Source organism: Carcharhinus amblyrhynchos, chromosome 30 (assembly GCF_965287045.1).
Source record: "Carcharhinus amblyrhynchos chromosome 30, sCarAmb.v2.hapA, whole genome shotgun sequence".
Taxonomy (NCBI): domain Eukaryota; kingdom Metazoa; phylum Chordata; class Chondrichthyes; order Carcharhiniformes; family Carcharhinidae; genus Carcharhinus; species Carcharhinus amblyrhynchos.
In genome coordinates, this window is record NC_137353.1 from 7,715,059 (window position 1) to 7,741,067 (window position 26,009).

The window sequence follows — 26,009 nt, forward strand, 5'->3', positions numbered from 1 at the left end:
CATTGCACTGAGTTACAAGATACCGTTGCATCTATTGAGGCATCGGGACCTTGTCTAATGTTACAAATCTCTAATGTTACAGCTCATTAAAACTTTATTGAGTACCCCAAGGCCCTGTTCAAATGCAGTACATTGTAGATATTGTGCTGGGGCATGTAGGCATATATTTATGGACACATATGTAACCAAATACTGCTGTTTCAATTAAGGATGCAAACTGTTCCCATTCAGTGAAATATGACCTCCGTTTGCCAAAACGAACTTTGCACTGAATGATTCCTTTGGAGTAAGTTCAGAAGTGTTGCCAGCGCTCAATTCCAGGATAGGCCAAACACAGCACCCTCCATTTTAGTGGTTCATTCTCCTTTCCTCCTCTTTGGGCCACTTATGAATACCTGCTAGACACTAAGACCTTCAGCTAAGTCCATGGAGTATCTGAAAAGCAAATGGTGCAGCGTAGGTCCCTGGGTTTGAGAGGACAAGATTGGGATGAGGCGTGATGGTTTCTTTGCTAGGCAGAAAGTTGTAATCTGTGATTAAAAGGAAGATAAAATATTTGGATTCCCTTTACTTGTATTGGTAAGTGAAGAGTGAAGAGGAGAGTGTTGCTGAAAAGTTCTTAATGGTGCGGGATTGATTTGGAGAGTAAAATTGTCTACCTACCAGGATTTGGTTTATTATTGTCACATGTATTTGTATACAATGAAAAGAATTGTCCTATTCCTTTTGGGTTATCTAGACTCAAAATGTCAGCTCTTTTCTCTCCTTACAGATGAGGTTTTCCAGCATTTTCTCTTCTGGTTTCAGATTCCAACATCTGCAGTAATTTGCTTTTATCCATGAAAAGTATTGTGTCTTGCACATTATACAGACAAAGCATACTGTTCATAGAGAAGAAAAGGAGCGTGTAGAATGTAATGTTACAGTCATAGCTAGGGTATCGAGAAAGATCAACTCAATGCGAGGTAGGCCCATTCAAAAGTCTGATGGCAGCAGGGAAGAAGCTGTTCTTGAGTTGGTATGTGATCTCAGACTTTTGTATCCTTTTTCTGTTGGAAGGCGGAAGAGAGGATGTCTGGGGTGTGTAGGGACCTTGATTATGCTGGCTGTTTTTCTGAGGCAGCGGGGAGTGCAGACAATGTCATTGGATGGGAGGCTGGTTTGAGTGATGGACTGGGCTTCATTCACAACCCTTTGTAGTTTATTGTGGTCTTGGACAGAGCAGGAGCCATTCCAAGTTGTGATACAAATAGAATGCTTTCTATGGTGCATCTTTCTATGGTTGTAACTTGGTCAAGATTTGAACTCGTGTTCGGGCTCAGTCCAATGTAGATTACTTAGTGTTGCCAGTTGCTTCTTTTGAGAATGTGCATCTGTAAATAAGATTTTTCCACATTAGACTAGGGAGAGGTCAGCATGATTGAGTGATATGGGAAGAGTTGCTTGGATTGGACCAGCCACCAGCTCTCCTGCTGAAATGTCTTGTGTTCATTTTTCTAGGCTTTCAATGTGATCAATGGTGGATCTCATGCTGGCAACAAGTTAGCCATGCAGGAGTTTATGATCCTGCCAATTGGAGCTGCCAACTTCAGGGAGGCAATGCGCATTGGTGCTGAGGTGTACCACAACTTAAAGAATGTCATCAAGGACAAGTATGGGAGGGATGCAATCAATGTTGGTGATGAGGGTGGATTTGCACCAAATATCTTGGAAAACAAAGAAGGTAAGTGAACAAACTTCTATTTTTATTTATGGGACATGGGGATCGCTAGCTAGGCCAGCATTTATTGCCCATCCCTAGTTACCCTTGAGAAGGTGCTGGTGAGCTGCCGTCTTGAAGCGCTGCAGTCCATGTGCTGTGGGTTGATCCACAATGCCGTTAGGGAGGGAATTCCAGGATTTTGACCCAGTGAAGAAACGGCAATATATTTCCAAGTCAGGATGGTAAGTGGCGTGGTGGGGTTCCCATCTGTCTGCTGCCCTTGTCCTTCTAGATGGGAATGGTGTTGAGTTGGAAGGTGCTGCTCAAGGATTTTTGTTGAATTGCTGCAGTGTATTTTGTAGACGGTATTCACTGCTGCTACTGAGCATCGGTGGTGGAGGGAGTGAGTGTTTGTGGATGGGGCTGTGGGGCTGCTTTGTCCTGGATCGTATCAAGCTTCATGAGTGTTGTTGGAGCTACACTTGAGTCCAGTTTTTTTTTAACTGATTTATTATTGAACAGTTAAAATCACTGTCATGTGTGACGAGAATGATTTTTTTTTTAAACCAGTATACTCGGAAAACTGGACTCTGTGAGCAACGGGTTTGAATAAAGAAAAGTTTTGTTTTATTTAGCATTTTTTGTGATCCCAACATGTAGAATCCCTACAATGCAGAAGAAGGTCATTTGGCCCACTGAGTCTGCACTGACCACAATCCTACCCTGGCCCTTTCCCTGTAACCTCTTCTCTTTACCCTTCTAGTCCTCCTGACACTAAGGGACAATTTACCATGGCCAATCAATCTAATCCGCATAGCTTTGGAGTATGGGAAGAAACCGGAGCACCCAGAGGAAACCCACACAGACACGGAGAATATGCAAACTCCACACAGATGGTCACTGAAAGCTGGAATTGAATTTGGACCCCTGGGGCTATGAGGCAACAGTGCCAACCACTGCCACCATATTGCCCCTGTCATTAAAGTCTCCCAGAAGAATGATCTTTTCTTCTTTTGGGATGACAGTGATGACTCATTAAGGTCAGAATAGAACTTTTCCTTACTGGAGTCAAGGATCTGGACATAATCTCTGATGACAGTGGTGTATTGATTGTGGCTGAGCTGTAGATGAAGTTTTAGGAGCCGATGTACTTAGAGCCAGTGAAGCACTTTAAAAGTGTAGTCATTGTGGGGAAATACAGTGGCCATTTGGGACACAGCAAGGTCCAATCAACAGCAATTAAATGATTTTGGTTTTGGAGATTAGTGAAGAGAGGTGTAGAGTTATTGGATTCTTGAAATAGTGTCACGGGAAGTTTTATATTTGGCCGAGTGAGCTAGATGTTTATTGCAGGAAAGCAGTATGATACAACGCGCACTTGGTGCATATTCCACTGTAAGTGCTGATCTTGATTCCGTTCCCTAGTCTTTGGATTAGGGAATGAACACACACCTCTTTTTTCAAAATTTATTTATTAGTGTCACAAGTAGGCTTACAGTAAGATTGCAGTGATGTCACTGTGTAAATCCCCTATCTCTGAGAAAGTAGACTTTTCATAGTGTCCCAAAGAAGGAGGCCATTTGGCCCAACTGTACCAACCACAATTCCACTCGGCCCCTATCCCCGTAACCCCATGTATTTACCCTGCTAGTCTCCCTGACTCTTGAGTGGTAATTTAGCATGACCAATCCACCTAACCCGCACATCTTTGGACTGTGGGAGGAAACCAGAGCATCCGGAGGAAATTCATGCAGACACTGGGAGAACGTGCAAACTCCACATAATCTGTGACCCGAGGCCGGAATTGAACCCGGATCCCTGGCGCTGTGAGGCAGCAGGGCTAACCACTGTGCCAATGTGCTGCCCTATTTATTTGCAGTCCCTGTGCTAAGTCTGAGATTTTAGCCTGTTGCGTTTAAAACCTTACCGAACTTGTCCTGGGTTTGATATTGGATGTCTTTGGTTCAGTTGGATTTTAGTGGGTTTTTTTTTATTAAAAGCAAGATCTTCAGACTATGTACACCACTGTGCCCTTTACATATTGCTGCTGAAGTGCAAGTCCTTAAACCAAACCCGGCTGAGCGTAACACTGTAAATTTGGCGTGATTCAAGAATGCTGAACTGTTGACCCAGCTCTCATCGCGAGTGCTGAATCTGCAAGACTGAAAAAGCAGCTGTCAAATAATCATAACTCGCTGCTGTGTGGAATACAAGATGTGTTCCAGGTAGCAGCCAATACCACCTTTAGTTGGGCTTTCTGATGTGTTTCTAAAACCTGCTTCCCATTGATTATGTGGGACAGACTGCACAGGCTGCATTTTGCCTGAAATTGCCAGCTGAAGCTCAGTAATTAAACTGCATGTTTTGTGTCCTATTTGTAACAGCCATGCAGTTAAAGGTTTTTTTAGCTGCCAATAGTTGCACCAGATTCTCAAGGTGAGATGTACCTAAGGCAGCCCCAGCACCCCAATCTTTTTTTTTGCCTTCCATTTGAATTTACAATCCCTGGTGAATTTCCCTTTTCAAGTCTGGAAATATCTGACCATATCGGCTTCACGTCCTTCCAGTATGAATATGTAAATGAAGAACGTAAGGCAGGCAATATGAGAACTTCAAAGCGCTGTTAAAAATAGGCTCTGATGAGGGGTCAGAAAAATGGGCTCTGACGAATGGTCATCTAGACTCAAAGTTGGCTCTATTCTCTCTCCACGGGTGCTGTCAGACCTGCTGAGATTTTCCAGCACTTTTCTGTTTTTGTTTCGGATTCCAGAATCCGCAGTATTTTGTGTTTATACTAAAAGTAGGCTGACGCTTTAATGAATTCTGTTATCTTTCCTATAAGAGCATTAGACAGGAATAAAATCTCTCTTCATTTATAGCACACCTTGCTGTTCCAAGCCAACTGTTACATGGAACATAGAACATTACAGCGCAGTACAGGCCCTTCAGCCCTCGATGGTTCCACTGGTCAGCGCAACAATCTAATGGCCCTCTAACCTAAACTATTCCAATGTTATCCATATGCCTATCCACTGACCATTTGAATGCCCTTAAAGTTGGCGAGTCCATAACTGCTGCAGGCAGGGCATTCCACGCCCTTACTACCCTCTGAGTAAAGAACCTACCTCTGACATCCGTCCTATAATTACCACCCCTTAATTTAAAGCTATGTCCTCGTGTTAGCTGTCACCATCTGAGGAAAAAGGCTGTCACTGTCCACCCTATCTAACCCTCTGATCATCTTGTATGCCTCAATTAGGTCACCTCGTAACCTCCTTCTCTCTAATGAAAATAACCTGAAGTCCCTTAGCCTTTCCTCATAAGACCTTCCCACCGTACCAGGCAACATCCTGGTAAACCTCCTCTGCACCTTTTCCAATGCCTCCACATCTTTCTTATAATGCAGCGACCAGAACTGTGCTCAATACTCCAAGCGCGACCGCACCAGAATTTTGTACAGTTGCAACATGACCTCACGGCTCTGAAATTCAATCCCTCTACCAATAAAAGCTAACACGCCGTACGCCTTCTTAACAACCTGTCAACCTGGGTGCCAAAAACCCAGCCTGCAGGTGGTCAGGAAGGCGAATGGGATGCTGGCCTTCATAGCGAGGGGGATTGAATATAAAAGTAGGGAGGTCTTGCTGCAGCTGTATAGGGCATTGGTGAGGCCGCAGCTGGAGTACTGTGTGCAGTTTTGGTCGCCGCACTTACGCAAGGATATTTTGGCCTTGGAGGGAGTGCAGAGGAGGTTTACTAGGCTGATACCGGAGTTGAGGGGGTTGAGCTATGAGGAGAGGCTGAATAAACTAGGCTTGTACTCGTTAGAGTTTAGAAGAATGAGGGGAGATCTCATTGAGACATATAAGATGATGAATGGGATGGATAGGATAGAGGTGGAGAGACTCTTCCCGCTCAGAAAGGACAGTAGGACTAGGGGGCACAGCCTCAAGATAAAGGGGGGGGGGGCGGTTTAGAACGGAGTTGAGGAGGAACTTCTTCACTCAAAGGGTGGTGAATCTCTGGAATTCTCTGCCCGTTGAAGTGGTGGAGGCTGCCTCGCTAAATATTTTTAAGACGCGGGTTGATGGGTTTTTCATAAGCGAGGGGATTAAGGGTTATGGGGGGAGGGCGGGAATGTGGAACTGAGCCACGACAGATCAGCTATGATCTTATTGAATGGCGGGGCAGGCTCGAAGGGCTAGATGGCCTACTCCTGCTCCTATTTCTTATGTTCTTATGTTCAAATGGGTTATGGAGACAAATATGGCACAGTTTGCATATGCCAACGTCCCACAGAGTTAAGAAGATTGTTGGCTAAGCCAACATTTATTGCCCTTGAGAAGGTGGTGTGGTGAGCTGCCACCTTGAATTGCTGCAGTCCCTGTGGTGTAGGTACACCTACAGTGCTGTTAGGGAGGGAGGTTCCAGGATTTTGACCCAGTGACAGTTAAGGGCCAGTGATGCAATTCCAAGTCAGGCTGGTGAATGGTTTGAGGGGTACTTGTAGGTGGTGGTATTCCCAGGTATCTGCTGCCCTCTTCTTTCCATATGGGGGTGGATTTGAAAAGTGCTGTCTATAGAACCTTGGAAGCAAGGATTGACCATCTCAATGACAAATGATAAGCTTTTGACCAACAATGATGACTCTCTATTAACTTAACATTAAAATGCAGTACTAATTATATTAACTACATATATTACAGTAGAAATTTCTTTAAAAAAAAATTGATGCTATAACCATGTTGGATCAGATTAAACCAATCCAATCTAAAATGCTTGCTCAGTTTTGAAAATTAGCAGTCTTCTTTGTTAATCCATTCACTGGACATGGGCATTGCTGGCAAGGCCAACATTCATTACTTGCCTTTGAGAAAGTGGTGGTGGCCTTGAGTAGAGTGGTCGCTTGAGGCTGATAGGTCAACCACTTTGCAATGGGCCTGGAATTGTACATAGGCCAGACTAGGTAAGGACAGGAGAGTTCTTTCCCGAATTGTGTTCCAGCAACAATCCAATAGCTTCCCAATTGTCAATACTAATGTGAACTTTTTAAGAGTAGATTTATTGAATTAACTGAATTTCAATTCCCCAGCTTCAAGTCAGAGAGGTTTACAGCATGGAAACAGGCCCTTCGGCCCAACTTGTCCATGCCACCTTTTTTTAACCACTAAGTTAGTCCCAATTGACAATTTTTTATGCTTTATGTATTGGTGTCACAAATCAGTTTACATTAACGCTGCAATTAAGTTACTGTGAAGTTCCCCCAATTGCCACACTGTGGCACCTGTTGGGTACATTGAGGGAGAATTTAGCATGGCCAATGCACTTAACCAGCCTTTTGGACTGTGGGAGGAAACGGGAGGAAACCCATACAGACACAGAGAGAACGTGCAAACTCCACACGGACAGTGACTCAAGCCGGGAATTGAACTGGGTCCCTGGTGCTATAAGGCAACAGTGCTAATCTACGTATAAGATGATGAATGGGATGGATAGGATAGAGGTGGAAAGACTCTTCCCACTCAAAAAAGACAGTAGGACTAGGGGGCACAGCCTCAAGATAAAAGGGGGGCGGTTTAGAACGGAGTTGAGGAGGAACTTCTTCACTCAAAGGGTGGTGAATCTCTGGAATTCTCTGCCCGTTGAAGTGGTGGAGGCTGCCTCGCTAAATATTTTTAAGACGCGGGTTGATGGGTTTTTGATAAGAGAGGGGATTAAGGGTTATGGGGAGAGGGCGGGAATGTGGAACTGAGCAGCGACAGATCAGCCACGATCTTATTGAATGGCGGGGCAGGCTCGAAGGGCTAGTTGGCCTACTCCTGCTCCTAGTTCTTATGTTCTTGTGTTCTTAATCCGTGTGCCACCGTATCCCTCTATACCCATCTCACCCATATAACTGTCTAAATGCTTTTTAAATGACAACATTTGTACCCACCTCTACCAGCTTGTTCCAGACACTCACTACCCTGTGTGTGAAAAAATTGCCTCTCTTTTGTATCTCTCCCCTCTCACCTTAAACCTATGCCCTCTAGTTTTAGACTCCCCTACCTTTGGTGGGGGGAAACAAAGTTTCTGTGGTCGAATTGAACATGGATTTACAGATCATTGTTCCAAACCTCTGGATTTAAATACATTGTTTCCAATCACCACTGGACCAATAATCTTGGATCACTAATCTGTAGCTTAATCAATACAGTCAGGTTCCATGTTGCTAGTTGACTTTAATTTTAATCAGTTAGCAAAATTGAAATAGCCTTTTATGTCATAAAAGCTGGAAATTATATAAAATTATGGAAGGGAAGACCAAAGAAGCCAGATTAGAGCTTTTTTTCTCCAACACAAATAAATTCCACAGATTTATTTCAATAACTGGCTATTGGAAAGGTTTCTTGTGGAACGTATTATAAATAATTATGAACATACAGATTGGGAACAGGACTAGGCCACTCAGCCCCTCGAGCCTGCTCTGACATTCAAGTAGATCTAATTGTGACTTCAACACCCCACTAATGACTCTTAATTTGAGATTCCCTGACATATGGAAACATCGCCACATCACCCTGTGACTGTACACATTTGAAACTTATTGCAGCATTTTAGTTCCTGATGTGTAAGTAACATCCTGGAGTTTAAGACGACCTGCTGTTAGTAGCAGCCCTGTGTTGTGTAAGATGCAGCGTGCTGCAGCGGTTCAAAGCCACCATCTCTGAAAATCTAATTGAGCAATGTTGGATGGCACATTGGTTAGCACTGCTGCCTCACAGCACCAGAGATCCGGGTTCAATTCCGACCTCGAGTCACTGTCTGTATGGAGTTTGCACGTTCTCCCTGTATATGTGTGTGTGTGTTTCCTCCAGGTGCTCCGATTTCCTCCTACAGTCCAAAGATGTTCAGGTTTAATAAAACATGGAACGTAGAACGTTACAGCGCAGCACAGGCCCTTCAGCCCTCAATGGTTCCGCGGGTCGGTGCAACAATCTAATGACCCTCTCACCTAAACTATTCCAATGTTATCCATATGCCTATCCACTGACCATTTGAATGCCCTTAAAGTTGGTGGATTGGCCATATTAAAATGCCCTCAGTGCCATTAAAAACTATGGAAGCAAAGACTGGGGCTGCTCAGATTTTGACTGTTTTTCTCTTGCAGCTTTGGAACTGTTGAAGACCGCGATTGAGAAAGCCGGCTACTCTGACAAGGTTGTAATCGGCATGGATATTGCCGCTTCGGAGTTCTATCGTGATGGGAAATATGACTTGGATTTCAAATCCCCACCGAACCCCAGCCGCTATGTCAGTCACGACAAACTGATTGACCTTTACATGAGTTTCGCGCAAAATTACCCTGGTAAGACCCTGCAGCTTTTTATCCCTATGATTGCTGTATCTCTGAGTTGAATCTTTTAGCTGACATAACTTAACCTTCAGCCTGAGGGCAAATCTAGCAATCTGTGGTTAAGATTAGCTAAAGACTGGTGGCTTTGTCACTGCTTAACCCATTGGACTACTGCTAAATCCAACGCTTGATTAAACCTTTTAATTTATTAGCCATGGAGTTCCTCAACAGTTCTAAAGGTCGGTTGCCTTATAATTAGCGTGACAGTGAAGAAATCTGCTTGTGTAATCCTTTTGAGAGTTGGTGTAACAGTTTTATGGCTTAACCACCGTAGTGGGTCAGCTCTCAAGCAATGAAGAGACAGAGTACAGGAATGAGATAGAGAATCTGGTGAACTGGTGTGATGACAATAACCCCTTTCTCATGCCAACAAAACCAAAGAGATAGTCATCAACTTCAGGAAGCGTAGTGGAGGACCTGCCCCTGTCTACTTCATTGGGAACAAAGTAGAAATGGAGGCGAGCTTCAAGTTTTTAAGTGTCTGGATCACCAACAACCTGTCCTGTCACCTCCCCACGCTGACATTATAGTTACAAAAGCCCATCAATGCCTCTACTTTCTCAGAAGACTAAGGAAATTTGGTATGTCCACTACAACTCTCTCTAACTTTTACAGATGCACTATAGAAAGCATTCTTTTGGCTTGTATCGCAGCTTGTATGGTTCCTACTCTGTCCAAAATCACAAGAAACTACAAACGGTCATGAAAGAAGCCCAGCCCATCACTCAAACCCCATCCATAGACTCTATCTACACTTTCTGCTGCCTTGGAAAGCAGCCAGCATAATTAAGGACCCCACGCACCCCAGGCATTCTCTCTTCCAGCTTCTTCCCTGCTGCCATCAGACTTTTGAATGGACTTATCTTGCATTAAGTTGATCTTTCTCTCCACCCGAGCCATGACTGTAACACTACATTCTGCATTCTCTCGTTTCCTTCTCTATGAATGGTATGCATTGTCTGTCAAGCATGCAAGAAACAATACTTTTCACTGTAAATGAATACAAATGACAAATCAATCAAAATGATTTAGGTAACCTACAAACAGGATACATATCACCAAGCAATCTGCCCATAGGGAGCGTAGGATGGTAGGGGTTGGTTTCTTGTTGATTGATTACTTACCTACTGATTTGAAAGTACGACATCAATGGAGGGGTGGCATTAATCTTACTGTTGATTGCAGACTACCTGATGACTTCATTTTGTTTGAATGTGTACTCGATATATAAGGCAACCTCAACATTTCTTGCCAAGAAATGCTGCACGATGTTGGGAGTGGGCCTCAGTTTCTGAAACTCCAGAATTTTGTGTTTTACTCACCTTCATAAGTGGGATCAAGCAGGAGGCATGGGCCGCATTGCCAAGGGTGTGGGAGTTTTACATACACCCACACAGCAGACCACGTGGGACAAATGATGAACAGAAAGGAGGACCCTCCGGCAAAAAGAATGAAGTACAAACCTGGTTTCCAGCCACATGTTGTAGCATTTGCTAACTCAACAGAAGATTGTGCCACAATGAGGGCATTTGTCATGGAAAAGATGGTGTGGGGGTGAAAGGGGGAATCGGCCCAAGATACAATGTGCCATGAGAACAAGGACCAGCCATTGGCCCAATCTTGAGAAGCTCGTGTCAGGATGAGTGCCCGAGAATTGTCAGAAAAGCAATGTCATCACCAGAGGGGCAATGCGTTTGTAAATATTTGATCAAACCTAGACGGCAGCAAAGATTTCTGAGCAACAGCTAGTCGGTGCCCTGACAAAGGGTCATTCAGACTTGAAACTTTGGCTCTATTCTTTCTCCATAGATGTTGTCAGGCTTGCTGAGTTTTCCCAGCATTGTCCACCTCTGTTTGAGCTATTTGGTGGAGTCACTTCACGGTACAAAAATGCTTTGTGCCCCAGCAGAAGACCAAGATCGCTCAGAGATCACCAAAAGGCCTTGATGACAAAACTACCAGTATTCAGTGATTCACTGTCACACAGCAGCACGAACACAAGTACCCACTATGTCCCAGCAACAACATGGATGAAGTGCCCATGAAGTTCGATACCCCTAGCAGTCAAACTGTGGAGAGGAAATGTTCAGAAATCGTTCTAGAGAAAATCACAGGAGACCAGAACCCAAGATTCATGACTAGTGGAACAAAGCTAAAGCCTATGATTTTCAAATATGAAATCATGTTGAGAAAAAAGTTCTCTGCAAGAGGTTTTGTGCGTGCCCATGACAACCTGTTGGACAGACAAAGTGAAGTTATGCATCAATTATGTGAGGAATAAGGTAGAGTACAGCTTATTGTACATGTTCAGATCCCATATAACCAGTGAAATCAAAGTGCATCTGTGAATAAATAACAGACAGTGTTGTGTGGGGGTGGGGGGGGGGGGGGGCGGTGCGTGTTCTACAGTGCAAAAGGAGGCCATTCAGCCCATCGAGTCTATACCAACTCTCCAACCGAGAATCCCACCCAGGCCGTATCCCCGAAACACCATGTATGTACCCCACTAATCCCCCTAATTTACACATCTTTGGATGCTAAGGGGAATTTATCATGGCCAATACCCCTAACCTGCACATCTTTGGAGTGTGGGAGGAAACCAGAGGAAACCCAAGCAGACACTGGGAGAACGCGCAGACTTGACCCGAGGCTGGAATTGAACCCGAGTCCCTGGCACTGTGAGTCAGCAATGCTAACTACTTGCCACTGTCATCCCATCCTATAATTGTAACATCCTACAGTCCAACCCTTGGCTTGTTGAGACACACATGAATTCGAAGATCATCATCGTGTCAGATAGAATGAGAGGATTGTTGAAGAGGGGACAGACCTTCACAAAGATTGGAAATGTGCGTGCTTTCTCCTTTGATATTTGTGGTTTTGTCATCAAATATGGGGGACACAAAATCATCTGATCTTACAAAAAAAATTACAGCGTAGCCAATTCTTTAAAGGTTTAAAGTTTTTAAGCTCAGTACTTAGTGGCACATGTCAGCTTACGTTGAAGTTACTGTGAAAATCCCCTAGTCGCCACACTGCGGCGCTTGTTCAGGTACACTGAGGGAGAATTTAGCATGGCAATGCACCTAACTAACATGTCTTTCGGACTATGGGAGGAAATCAGAGCTCCCAGAGGAAACCCCGCAGACACGAAGAGAATGTGCAGCCTATACACAGACAGTGACCCAAGCCGGGAATTGAACCCAGCTCCCTGGCACTGTGAGGCAGCAGTGCTAACCACTGTGCCAAGATAATTGTGTACATTGTTCTGTTAATTCAGTTTGTCCAGCGCATACCTGAATTATCATGGCCTTGGTGAAGAGAAGAAAGACGGCTTGAGGAAAACCACACTGGAAAAGTCTGAGATGGAGTAACTGAGCTGTTTGTGTCCAGTTCCTCAACAATCGTCATCGGGTTCGTAGACAAAATATTCCCAGGCTTAAATATGATGAAGAGGAAGGAGAAGTAAGAAGACAAATAAAGGCTCTGGTGGCTATACCTAATTATACTGGAGATTTGGCCCAAGTGTTCAAAGTAGCATCAGGTACAGTTGAGCTGGAAGTCTTTGGTGATGAACATAGCGTTAGAGGATGCAAGTGTAGCATTCTGATGTGAAGCGAGATTTGGGAGGAATTGGGTGGTAGAGGTGACAGGAGAGTAGAAATTCTCCCATAATATAACGGACTTTGTGAAATAGATTTCAAAAGAGCTTGACTTCAGGAGGTTGGTGAGTGTCTGGAACAAGCTGCCCGAGGTGGTAGTAGTAGAAGCGAGTACAATTTTGTCTTTTAAAAGGCATTTTAGATAGTTACATGAGTACGATGGGTATAGAGGGATATGGGCCAAATGGGGGCAATTGGGATTAGTTTAGGCCTTTCTAAAAACAAAGGTGACATGAACAAGTTGGGTCGAAGGGCCTGTTTCCATGCTGTAAACCTCTATGACTTGCACCTTTCAATCAGGTCTAAACCTGTTGGGAAGCAGGTTTGAAGAATAGAGTATTTACAAAATACATCTTGATTTTCATCTCCTTTCTCAAGAAGAAGTTGTGGGATTAAGTTAGTTTTCCTCCTAAAGTAATAGATGAACCGTTGTTGGGGAGGGCAATAAAATCCCAATCAGTTAACCCTGTAGACTGCTGGGCTAAATGACCTCTTTCTTCTGGAGATAAGTGGTTCTTGGTCTTTTGCAATATTATTACTTTTGAAAATATGAAGAGATTCAGAACAATTATCTCTGCTTTCCAGTTGTCTCCATTGAGGATCCTTTTGACCAAGATGATTGGGCAGCCTGGAAGCAATTCACAAGTCGAGCGAAGATCCAGGTGGTTGGGGATGACTTGCTCGTGACCAACCCAACTCGCATCAAGAAAGCAATCGAAGAGAAGGCCTGCAACTGCCTGCTGCTCAAAGTGAACCAGATTGGCACCGTCTCTGAGTCCATTGAAGCGTGAGTTATTTTTCATGTATTTATAGAACAGCACCGCCGTTTAATGTAGCCATACAAAAAAAAAGTGTTTCAGAAACAGCGAACAAAATTGCATTCCGAGCCAGAGGAGAAGGAAGGTGACCAAACACTGACTCAGAGTCGGGATTTTGTGCATGGAGTTGGAAAGTCTCCGATCCACACAGAGAATTCCAGAGTGTGAATCTCAAATGACTGAAGGCATGGATGGAATGCAGCAGAGGGGTTAAGTGCATGGAGATCAGAGTCTGAGCGATGGAGAATTCTGGAGTGGTTGTAGGGCTTGGGGAGCTGATGAGGCCGAGGCAGTGTCATGAGGAGATTTAAACATGAATTGGGAGCAGGGCGGGGGCTGGTCTAGACATAGCAAGGACAAGAGTCACAAGTGAGCAGGATGAGATATGGGGCTCAAAATGTGGAGAATGGAAGGTTAATCAGGAGGGCATTGGGATCGTCAAATGTGGAGATTAAAATCATTTTGAGGTTTTGTGAATTTAAACCACAAATGTTCCTTACTAGAACAAAACTACTTGACCCATTGAACTTTGTTCAGTTGGTTGCTGATTTTTTTGTTAACCTTGCAAAGTTTTGTAGGAGCTTGCCCACATTTCACAAAGTACTGATGGCCAGGGGGGTGTTTTTATTTGGAGCGGGTGGGGGAGGTAAGTTAAGGTCTTGGATGATCCTCTTTCAGTTCTCTACACCAAGTCAGGTCTGACCCACAGTACTACCCACTCCACCATAGGGAAGGTCCCAGATCCAGCCCAGCCGGAACGGGGATAAAACTCCCGTGATGTTGGTGCCCATCCGATCCATATCCGCCAACTGGCCATCCAAGGTTGCTGTGGTGCCAGAGCACATTGTAATCTGGGGGTAGTGGTAGAGGCTCCAGTTCTTTTTCTATTACGTGGCTGATTGGGAAGCCCTGCTGCTCTGGGTGCTTCACTTTGGCGTACGTCAGTCGGAAGGATTTACAAGTTGGTACTCTGTCTGTTTTGGCTGAATTGTAAACGCACTCTCCTTGACCATCCAAGTCCTAGAGTGGAACATGAACGTGAACCTGGATCTTCTGCCTCTGAGACAGGGATGCCGCCTACAGAACCACAAGACCTCCCAAGGTCTTGGATGGAAGCTGTCATTAGAAAGGCTGTTGTAACAGCAGGTATAGAGCCATAGAAACCCTGCAGTGCAGAAGGAGGCTTTTAGGCCCGGTGAGTCTACACCGACTCTCCAAAAGGGCATCTCACCCTGACCCGTTGCGAAACTTTTCATGTGTCTGCTTTTCTTTGCGTGTGCTGACAGGCTTGCTTGGTGCTGTGTAATTTTCTCTATTTTGTTTATCACCTTTTTTTTTAATCATCTTTTGTAATCATTTCTTTCTCCCTAGTTAAACACGCATGAGATTTGCGGCGCAGCTTGAACCCAGAGGCCGACTTGGTGTGTTTGATGTAAACCGTATGATAGTTCAAGGTCGTGACGTTTTTCAAACCTGACAAACTTGCTTTGTCAGCCTGGATGAATGCCATTCCTATTTAACTTTAATTGTGATACTTCTCCGGGCAAATAGTTCCGTCAACAGGAATGCCCCGAATATTGACAATCCGTCCTCCACGCGTTGATCTAAAGCAGTTTGGATAAACAGTGTTAGTGACCAGTTGCTGACCAGTGATCTATTTTTTTAACCGCACTAAAGCATAAAATTTGAGCAACCTAAATATTTGAACAAGAGCTGACTAACTCCTGTTCCACTTCAGTTGCTTGCCATGTACAGTATCTCGGGGTAGAATGCAATTCAAGCTATGCACTGTCTGGTTTGACTTGCATATCCATTGCAGCCCAAGGCTAGAAATAAACTCCAGGCGTGGGTCAAACGTATATCAGATGTTGAGAGCATTAAATAGACTGTCGGAACTCCCGCCTGCTCCAAAACTTGCAGCACTATTTAAATGAGTTCAGGCGACACTATAGCGCTGGTGGATGCAGCTGGTATGTGATGATCCCATTTGGATCAGCTTTCTGCTATGTACTTGTAGCTGTACAAGAATTCACTGAAAGCCAAGTGGTTACAGGTGCCACCTGGTGGAAGTATTAAAATGTACCGAGCAGAGATGGTTGATTTTGTGGGGAATTAATTGAACACTCGTAGGTGCGCCGTAGGAGCGATCTCGATGTCTCGTACGCGAGTGGGGGGATGCCTAGCTACCACTGGCAATCCCGGCTGGAAAGTAAATGGAATATTGCTGCACTGTGAATCAGTGCCAAGGGAGAGAACGAAAGGATTAGAATCATAGCATCCCCACAGTACAGGAGGAGGCCATTCAGCCCATCAAGTCTGCACCGACCACAATCCTACCCAGGCCCTATTCCTGTAACCTCACACATTTACCCTGCTAATCCGCCCTGACACGAGGGTCAATTCAGCATGGCCAATCCACCTAACTCACACATCTTTGGACTGTGTGGGAAGAAACCGGAGTACCCGGAGGAAACCCACGCAGACACGGGGAGAACGTGCAGACTCCACACAGACAGTGACCCAAGCCAGGAATCGAACCTGGATCCCTGGTGCTGTGAGGCAGCAGCGCTAACCACTCTGCCGCTTCTTTTGTAATCTGTCCACTGTTTTGAAGGACCTGCATCGTTTGGAATTTTATGGCAATCTGATAGCTCTGTGTTTTAACTCTGGCGTCTGCCCACCAACTTAGCATTGTTTAACTTAACTTGCCCTGGTGAGATTTAAATGCAGGGTTTTTAAGCCAGCACACACAAAATTACAGCACAGGAACAGGCCATTCAGCCCTCCAAGCCTGCACCAACCATGGTGCCTGTAAAAACTAAAACCTCCCACCCTCTGAGAACCATATCCCTCCATTCCCATCCTATTCATGTATTTTCCCAGACGCCGCTTAAAACTCACTATCGTATCTGCTTCCAATACCTCCCCCGGCAGCGAGTTCCAGGCACCCACCATCTTCCTACACAAAAAAAAAACTTGAATCGTACATCTCCTTTTAAATTTTGCGCCTCACACCTTTAAACCTGTGCCCCCCACCCCTAGTAATTGACTCTTATACACCGGGAAAAAGCTTCTGACAATCCATTCTGTCCATGCCCCTCATGGGCATGCACGGTAGCACAGTGCTTAACACTGCTGCTTCACAGCTCCAGGGTCCTGGGTTCGATTCCCGGCTCAGGTCACTGTCTGTGTGGAGTTTGCACATTCTCCTCGTGTCTGCGTGGGTTTCCTCCGGGTACTCCGGTTTCCTCCCACAGTCCAAAGATGTGCAGGTTAGGTTGATTGGCCGTGCTATGAAATTGCCCCTTAGTGTCCAGGGATGTGTAGGTTAGCGGGATTAGTGGGTATAATATGTACGGATATGGGGGTAGGGCCTGGGTGGGTTTGTGTTCGGTGCAGACTCGATGGGCTGAAGGGCCTCTTTCTGCACTGTAGGGTTCTATGATCTGTAGTGTTCTATGAATCTTATAGACTTCTATCAAGTCAACCCTCAACCTCTGTCATTCCAGTGAGAACAAATCAAGGTTCTCCAACCTCTCCTCATAACTAAACCAGCGCAATGACCAACTGACAACTTTGTTCCTTTCCAATTCCCTCAATTTCTGGACAGTAAACTTCAGAGTAGATGATTGAATCCGTGTGCAGCAATATTATTCTATTGGCTGTATTCAATCTGTTTAATGTTTCCCACCAGATGCAAGTTGGCCCAGTCGAATGGATGGGGTGTAATGGTGAGCCACCGTTCTGGTGAGACTGAAGACACTTTCATTGCTGATCTGGTTGTTGGGCTTTGCACTGGACAGGTAAGAATGGGGGAACCGGGACATGCACAAATGAATAATAACTGATGCTAAAGTCAACACTGTCTTCATTCAGGGCAACTCTTGAATGTAATGGATGTCTGACACATTTTTCAGCAGCATTTATCTGTTTGTCTGATTTTCACGTATTGGGATACAGTGAAAAGTATTCCTCCTTGCGTGCTAGACAGACAAAGCATACCATTCATAGGTTACATAGAGGAGAAGGGAAGGAGCAGGATGTTATGTTACAGTCACAGCTAGGATGTAGAGAAAGATCAGGTTAATATGTGGTAGGTCCATTCAAAAGTCTGATGGCAGCAGGGAAGAAGCCGTTGTTGAGTCGGTTGGTACGTGACCTCAAACTTTTGTATCTTTTTCGTGACGGAAGAAGGCGGAAGAGGTTACATCCAGGTTGCATGGGGTCCTTGATTATGCTGGCTGCTTATCTGAGGCAGCGCAAAATATAGACAGAATCAATAGTTGGGAGACTGGTTTGGATGGTGGACTGGGCTACATTCACAACCCTTTGAAGTTTTTTTGCGGTGTTGGTCAAAGCAGGAGCCATACCAAGCTGTGACATACCCGGAATATGTGTTGCATCGGTAAAAATGGGTCAGAGTTGTGGTGGACATGCCAAATTTCTTTAGCTTTCTGAGAAAGTAAAGGCGTTGGTGGGCTTTCTTATCCTTAGCATTAGCATGGAGGGAGCCAGGACAGGTTGTTCGTGATCTAGACACCTAAAAACGTGAAGCTCTCAACCATTTCCACTTCATCGCCAAATCATAGATCAAGTGACGCACGTGCCAAGCTTTTTAAAGTCAAAGATTGCTTTGGGGTTTTTTATTTGCCATTTGTAGAGCGGATGGCGTATTGGAACTCACAGAAATGGGACTGAAATATTGTGAATGTTTAATGTGTTCTCAGATCAAGACTGGGGCTCCTTGCAGATCGGAGAGGCTGGCAAAGTACAACCAGTTAATGAGGTAAACCATTTATAACTTGTGTGACTCATTATTAAAGCTTTTACACTGGTAATTTTTCAAGGTTGTTTATTAATAAATGTTTTGAGCAGGAAATAAGTGACAGCAGTCTGGGCACCTTTCTTACTTTTTGTTATTAGTGTCGCTAGTAGGAGGTGTTGGAGGCTTTGAAAAACATTTAGGGTGGACAAGTCCCCAGGGCCAGATAGGATCTATCCCAGAATACTGAGAGGCGCAAGGGAAGAAATTGCTGAGGCTTGGCCAAAATCGTTGTACACCTTTTAGTTTTGGGTGAGGTACCAGAGGATTGGAGAGTAGATAACATTGTTCCTCTCTTTTAAGTAGGGCAGAAAAGACAACCCAGGACATTACAGGCCTTTTGAGCCTTACGTCAGTGATGGGGAAATAATTGGAGAAAAGCAAATTACTGGAGATGCTGGAGTCTGAAACCAAAAGAGAAAATGCTGGAAAATCTCAGCATCTGTGAGGAGAGAAAAGAGCTGACGTTTCGGGTCCAGATGACTCTTTTTGTCAAAGCTGAAAGGCATAGAAAGTGGGAGATATTTATACTGCAGAGGGAGGGAATGAAAGATGAGTCATAGCCACAGAAGCCAGGGGAAAGGCTGCTAATGGCAGTCCCATAGAGAGAATAAATTATAGGAGAAGATTCTTAAGTGCATGATGTACTCGCATCTGGAAGAGAATAGGCTTATTAGCGATAGTATGGTTTTGCAAAGGGGAGGTTGTGTCTCAGACTTCATTGAGATCTTTGAAACGTGATAAGAAAAATTGACTAGGGCAGGGCAGTTGATGATTAATACATGGACTTTAGTAAAGTCCTCGATAAGGTTCCTCGTGGCAGGCTGACATAGAAGGTGAAATCATATGGGATCCAAGGTGAGCTGGTAAGATAGATACAAAACTGGCTTGGGCATAGAAGGCAGGGAGTGGAAAGATGTTTTTCTAACTGGAGATCTGTGACAAGCAGTGTTCCTCAAGAATCAGTGCTGGGGTCTCTGCTGTTTGTAATAAATGATTTGGAGGAAAATGAACGTAGTCTGATTAGTGAATTTGAAGATGATACAAGTAGCAGATAGTGAGGATTGTCGGAGGATACAGCAGGATATAAATCAGCTGGAGACCTGGGCCAAAAGATCACAGATGGAATTTAACCCGGACAAATGTGAGGTGATGCAATTTGAAAGATTCACTGCAAAAGGAAAGTATACAATAAATGAGAATGAGGGGAGATCTCATTGAGACGTATAAGATGATGAATGGGATGGATAGGATAGAGGTGGAGAGACTCTTCCCGCTCAGTAGGACTAGGGGGCACAGCCTCAAGATAAAGGGGGGGCGGTTTAGAACGGAGTTGAGGAGGAACTTCTTCACTCAAAGGGTGGTGAATCTCTGGAATTCTCTGCCCGTTGAAGTGGTGGAGGCTACCTCGCTAAATATTTTTAAGAAGCGGGTTGATGGGTTTTTGATAAGAGAGGGGATTAAGGGTTATGGGGAGAGGGTGGGAATGTGGAACTGAGCCACGACAGATCAGCCATGATCTTATTGAATGGCGGGGCAGGCTCGAAGGGCTAGTTGGCCTACTCCTGCTCCTATTTCTTATGTTCTTATGTTAAATGGTAGAGCCCTCAGAAATATTAGCATACAGAGGGATCTAGGCGTACAGATCCACAGTTCCCTGAAGGTGGCAACTCAGATGGTCAAGAAGGCATATATGGCCTTTGTCAATTTGGGGCGTTGAGTATAGGAATTGGAAAATCATGTTTCAGCTATATAAGACTTCAGTTAGGCCGCATTTGGAGTGTTGTGTACAATTCTGGTCATCACACTACCATTGTTTATGCATTGGAAAGGGTGTAGAAGAGATTTACGAGAATGTTGCATGGTTTGGATGATATGAAGCAAGGGTGAACAAACTTTCCAACCATAGTGCCCACCTGTCTAGTCCCACTTGCCCGCGTTGGGCCCATATCCCTTTAATCCTTTCCCATCCATTAACTTATCTAAATGCTTTTGAAATGTTGCGATTGAACCTGCCTCAACCATTTCCTCTGGCAGCTCGTTCCATTCACCCTCTGCACGAAGTTGCCCTTTGGGTCCCTTTTTAAATCTTTCCCCTCTCACCTTGAACCTGTGCCCTCTCGTTTTCAATTCTCCTTCCCTGGGGAAAAGATGGTGTGCGTTCTCTGCCCTTCGTGATTCACTGATATGGTGATACTTTGGGAGAACACAAAATGATGTAAACTGAAGGAGACAACTCTGGAAAAGGATGCAGGAGTAGAGGGACCGGGATGGATATGTGCATTATTCATGGCATGACAAGTTGAGAGATTGGCTAATGAAGCCTAGGATACAGTGGGCTTTATATAATAGGGAGATACAGTGCCAGAACAAGGAGATTGTGTCGAACCAAAATGCTGGAAAATCTCTGCAGTTCTGACAGCACTTTGACGAAAAGTCATCCAGACTTGAAACATTGGCTCTATTCTCTTTCCAAAGATGCTGTCAGACCCACCGAGATTTTCCAGCATTTTATATTTTTGTTTCAGGTTCCCACATCTGCTTTTATCTTTGAAGTTCTTTGTTGAATGTGTGTAGGACACTAGTTAGACCTTGGCTGGAGTATTGCATTGAGTTCTGGATGGTGCACTTGAGGAGGTGCGAAGGCATCGGAGAGGGTGCGGAAAAGATCCTAACATTTTTCTTGGAGAAAAAGAAGGCTGAAAGGAGATCAGAAAGAGGTAGCCACTCAAGAGCCTGGCCTGAGCCAATGAGGAGAAGCTGTTCCCACTTGTGAGAGGATTGAGAATCGGTTCAAAATAGTTAGTAAAAGAAGCAAAAGTGACAAGGAAAATCTTTCTTGCAAGCCAGCACTCCAGGTCTGGAGTGCACTGCCTGAGTGTGGCAGAGACAGGTTGAACGGAAGCATTCCAAAGGGCATTGGACTATTATCTGAAAAGGAAAAATGTGCAGAGTCATGGGAAAAAGGTGGCACTAAGTAAGTTGCTCATTTAGAGAACTGGTGCACAAACGATGGGCTGAATGGCCTCCCTCTGCACTGTAACAATTCCATGACATGGTGAATTTTTATTCCGGATCGCTTGTATAGGCCTTTGCCGTTAACTCTGAGGACTTTTTGTGGCTCTTCGTGACCAGAATAAGGGTAGATGACGGTGCCTTTTGGTAAATTCATCTCACTTCTTTCTTTTGACAGAATTGAAGAGGAGCTCGGGCAGATGGCTTGTTTTGCTGGCAGAAGTTTCCAGAATCCTCTTGCCTAATAAACCAGGCAACGTGTTTTCTGTCAACAATCCAGTGTTTAGAGCAGTTTTTACTTTGTTCCTCCCGTACCAGCAGAATTGACGTTTTTGTACTGTCATTGTTGCAGAATGACTGTTCTAGCAGAGCAAAGGGAAATGTGTCAAGTTTTTTGATGTGAGTTCCTTTCTCTAGACAACAAAAGAAAAATAAATGCAAGGCTTAAACCATCATGTGTATTTGCTGTGCTTTACCCAGCCGATTCGGCAGACGTTAAGATCTAAAGTGTCTCCAAGGTGTGTTCGAATGTTAGTGAATCTCACATTCCTGTGATATTTTAATTATTATTTTTATCAACCTCCTCCGTGAGCTGTCAAAATACTTCACTAATTAAACTTGGGCCAATGCTCCCTGTTGTATATGGGCCAGTTGGGAAGAGGTGGGGAAACAGTGTCTTTTGCACACAAAAATCGCCCGTGACCTGGGAGTGAGCTGCTCTTGAAGGGGACAGTAACTTGGCTTCTTCAACCACATTTCACCCCCTCTTGCTGTACATTGACCTGGGCTGTTGGGGTTTCATGGGGTCAGTTTGCCTGATTGATTACCCTGCAATCACAGACTATCAGAACTGGGCAAGATGCCAGTAGCAGGAATTTAACTACCCCCTTCCCCAACCCCCTACTTCCCTGGAGACTGAGATCTGAAGAGTGTGGGGGACTGAAAGTAATCCTGTTGGTTGGCATTCTGGTTTCCCAGCTTCAACTCGCTTCCGGGTCTTTTGTTTTTGCAGAGGTGGGATCGGGGATGGCAGGTCTACTTGGGGGTGGCACAATAGTTAGCACTGCTGCCTCACAGCGCCAGGGACCCGGGTTCGATTCCCGGTTTGGGTCACTGTCTAGGCTGACACTCCAACCCTGTGCCGAGGGAATGCTGCACGATCAGGAGTACCGGGTGGAATTTTATCGTCATTTCAGCCCGATGATTGTACGATCCCACCTGAGGTCAACGGAGAATGCTGTTCTCCGAGCCTCACCTGTCTCAGGAATTGGGGCGGGCGTGCTGGTAAAATTCCAGCCACTGAGATGTTAAGAGGCCCACCTGCTTGTGTGAATGTTAAAGATCCTACAGCGCTCAGTTTTTTTGATGCAGAGTTGAGTGCTATCTTTGATTTCCCAGTCAATGTTTATCCAATCAACATCACAAACAACCAGATTACCTTTTTTTTAATATATCTCATTAAGGTTTGTAGGAACTTGCTGAGTGCAGACTGGCTGCCGCATATATACATCCTGGCTACATTTCAGAAGTATTTCATTGGTGATAAAGCACTTTGAGATATCTGGTGCTTATGAAGAAAGCTATGTGAATGAAGCTTTAACTTTCAGTTTCTTAGCGTTTCAAAATACAACCAGCAGCTGCAAAAGGCTCTAGTTCTGCTATTTCCCCATGAGGAAACAGTAGGCGTGATTTTCCAGTTACACACGCCCCAAGATCACCTGAGATTAACAAACCTTATATGCCCTGCTGAATTCTCTACCTGCCCATTAGAATTCCCGCAGATCAGAAGATCTCGCCCATTGTCTCTGTATCCACTCTATCGAAACCTTTCCTAATTTTAAAGACCTCCAATAGATCACCCCCTTCTTTCAGCTTCCCCATTTCCCCCCCCCCCCCCCCCCAAAAATAAGAGAGAAGATCCAGCCTGTTGATCCTTTCCTGTTGATGCAGCTCCTCATTTCTGGGATCACCCTTTATAAATCTCTGCACCCTCTCTAGTATTTGTAATCAGAGGAGGCCCCTTGTTCCTCTCCACACCCTGCACCCCCCCGCCGCCCCCCCCCCCCCCCCCCTCACCCCAGACTGGCACCTTCCAAGCAATGTGACCTCCCTCTTCTTCCAGCCAACAAAATGTACCACTTTACATTTATCTGTGTTGAACATAATTTGCTGTTTGAGTCCATTCTGTCCATTCCCTAAAACAAATTATTTCCTTTGCTGGGTATGGTTACCAATGAGTGATCACTAACCCATTTCTATCCATCCCTTTTTTTTTATTCATTCATGGGACATGGGCATCGCTGGCTAGGCCAGCATTTATTGCCCGGCCCTAGTTGCCCCTTTGGGAAAGTGGTGGTGAGCTGCTTTCTTGAATCGCTGCTGTCCACGTGCTGTGGGTTCATGCGCAATGCCGTTAGGGAGGGAATTCCAGGATTTTGACCCAGCCACTGCTAAGGAACAGCGATTATATTTCCCAGTCGGGTGAGAAGCTTGAGGTGGTGGTGTTCCCATGTTTCTGCTGCCCTGGTCCTCTGTAGATGGAAGTGGTCGTGGGTTTGGAAGGTGTTATGTTTGGTTAATTGTTATAGTGCACACTGATGCTACTGAGGAGAGGGTGGCTGCATCCATCCAAGTAAGTGGGGAGTATTTCATCAGACTGACTTGCGCCTTGCAGATAGTGGACAGGCTTTGGGGAGTCACGAGGTGAGCATTTATTGCCCACCCACGGTTGCCCTTCTTCTGAGGGCAGTTGAGAGTCAACCACGTTGCTGTGACTCTGGAGTCACACTCGGCAGATTTCCTTCCCTAAAGGACATTAGTGAACCAGATGGGTTTTTCTGACAATCGACAATGGTTTCATGGTCATTAGTAGATTCCTAAATATTTTGTATTGAATTCAAATTCCTTCATCTGCTGTGGTGGGATTCAAACCCAGGTCCCCAGAACATTAGCTGAGGTTCTGAATTAAAAGTCTAGCGATAATACCATTAGGCCATTGCCTCCCCTAATGACCTAAAGCCATTAACACCAGCAAATGCACTTGCTATTTAAAAATTTAAGCAAACATTAGCAAATGTGTGTACACAGGTGTTAAAAGGCACCCTTCGTATTTATTTATTCCAAGTGCAAAGGTTCAAGAGGATCAGCTCCCTCCAGTGGCAGCCAGTAATACTGCAGTATTTGAAAATAGTCAAACAAGACAACTAATGATTTATAATTATTGGGTTCAATGTACTTTTGGATTAAAATGAACCAATAAGCTCTATTAGAAAAAGACAAATTATACATTATCTGATTACACTTAACCTAGGTGAATCAAATGACATAAAATTGGAAGAGTACCAGGGAGATTTTAAGAAATATTTCACCATTGAGTCATAGTGGGCAGTCCTTCCAACCTTTTATGGCAATTGTTTTGAACGAGCAATGATTTTCCCACTGTTTCAAGTACATGTAAGTTGGACTTCAATTAAACTTGCTCTTCCGGTGAATCAGTTATGGAGGAGTTTAGACTGGCGAATGAGTTGAACAGCGTGTTATCAGTCATCAAACTCTCCCTGGGGTAATCCACAAAGGGAGTGCAAAAATGGATTTGCTTCACTTTTTTGTAATGAAGTATGATTGATTCCGGAACTGAGTGGGGTGGCTTATGAGGAGAGACTGAGTAGATTGGGGCTATATTCATTGGAATTCAGAAGAATGAGAGGAGAGCTTATAGAAACACATTAGATTATGAAGGAAATAGATCATCTAGAAGCAGGGAGGTTGCTTCCACTGGCACTGAAAACTAGAACTAGTGGGGCATGACCTCAAAATAAGGGGAAACAGATTTAGGGCTGAGTTGAGGAGGAACCTCTTCACCCAAAGGGTGGTGAATCTGCGGCATTCCCTGCTCGGTGAATCCGTTGAGGCCACCTCGTTGAATGTCAAGGATAGATATATTTTTGACCAGTAAAGGAATTAAGGGTTTGGTGAGTGGGTGGATAGGTGGAATTGAGTCCACGAAAAGATTAACCATGATCTTATTGAATGGTGGAGCAGGCTCAAGGGGCCCAATAGCCTATTCCTGCTCCTCATTATGTTCTTACACATGTAACTCTCACTGCTGATCTGGATGAGGTTGTAAGGAGGCCACTTGATCCATAGTGAATGTACCTGCACTCTGAAAAAGCTACCAATCAATCCCAATTCCCTCCTCCCCAAAATCTGCCAGCAGGCCTGCCCTGGTAGATCCATTGTATCAGTTTGTTCCTGCCCCACTTAACACATCTCTTCCTATATTGACTCATTCTCTATCTCCCTTTTTGTCCAGCTCTTTCCCACCTACATTCCTGATAACCCTGATGTCCTATACATCAAATTCCCAATTTCCTGGCCCTAGCTGCCTCCACTTCACTGTGGACATCCAATCCCTCCAGGGCGATCTGAGGCTTCTCCGCTTCTTTGAGCAAAGAGAGGCCTGAACAATCCCTGTCCACCACCACCACCACCACCACCACTCTTCTCTGCCTAGCTGAATACCTGTTCTCTCACTCAACAATTTCTCCTTTTAATTTCCAAAGCTATCTTGACTACAGCTCCTCACACCCTGCTC

At 44.7% G+C, this 26,009-nt stretch overlaps 1 protein-coding gene across 2 annotated transcripts in view; it reads left to right on the top strand.

Annotated features, from left to right (window-relative positions):
- Positions 1-21,868, top strand: part of eno1a (enolase 1a, (alpha)) — a 61,911-nt gene extending 40,043 nt beyond the window's left edge. For both annotated transcript variants that reach the window (XM_080215483.1, XM_080215482.1), the window contains exons 7-12: positions 1,501-1,723; positions 8,853-9,050; positions 13,346-13,547; positions 17,273-17,381; positions 18,306-18,364; positions 21,594-21,868. In XM_080215483.1, the coding sequence (XP_080071609.1) occupies positions 1,501-1,723; positions 8,853-9,050; positions 13,346-13,547; positions 17,273-17,381; positions 18,306-18,364; positions 21,594-21,660 (858 nt within the window). In that variant the 3' untranslated portion in view covers positions 21,661-21,868. The remainder of the gene's footprint in view (positions 1-1,500; positions 1,724-8,852; positions 9,051-13,345; positions 13,548-17,272; positions 17,382-18,305; positions 18,365-21,593) is intronic.
- The last annotated feature ends 4,141 nt before the right edge of the window (positions 21,869-26,009 follow it).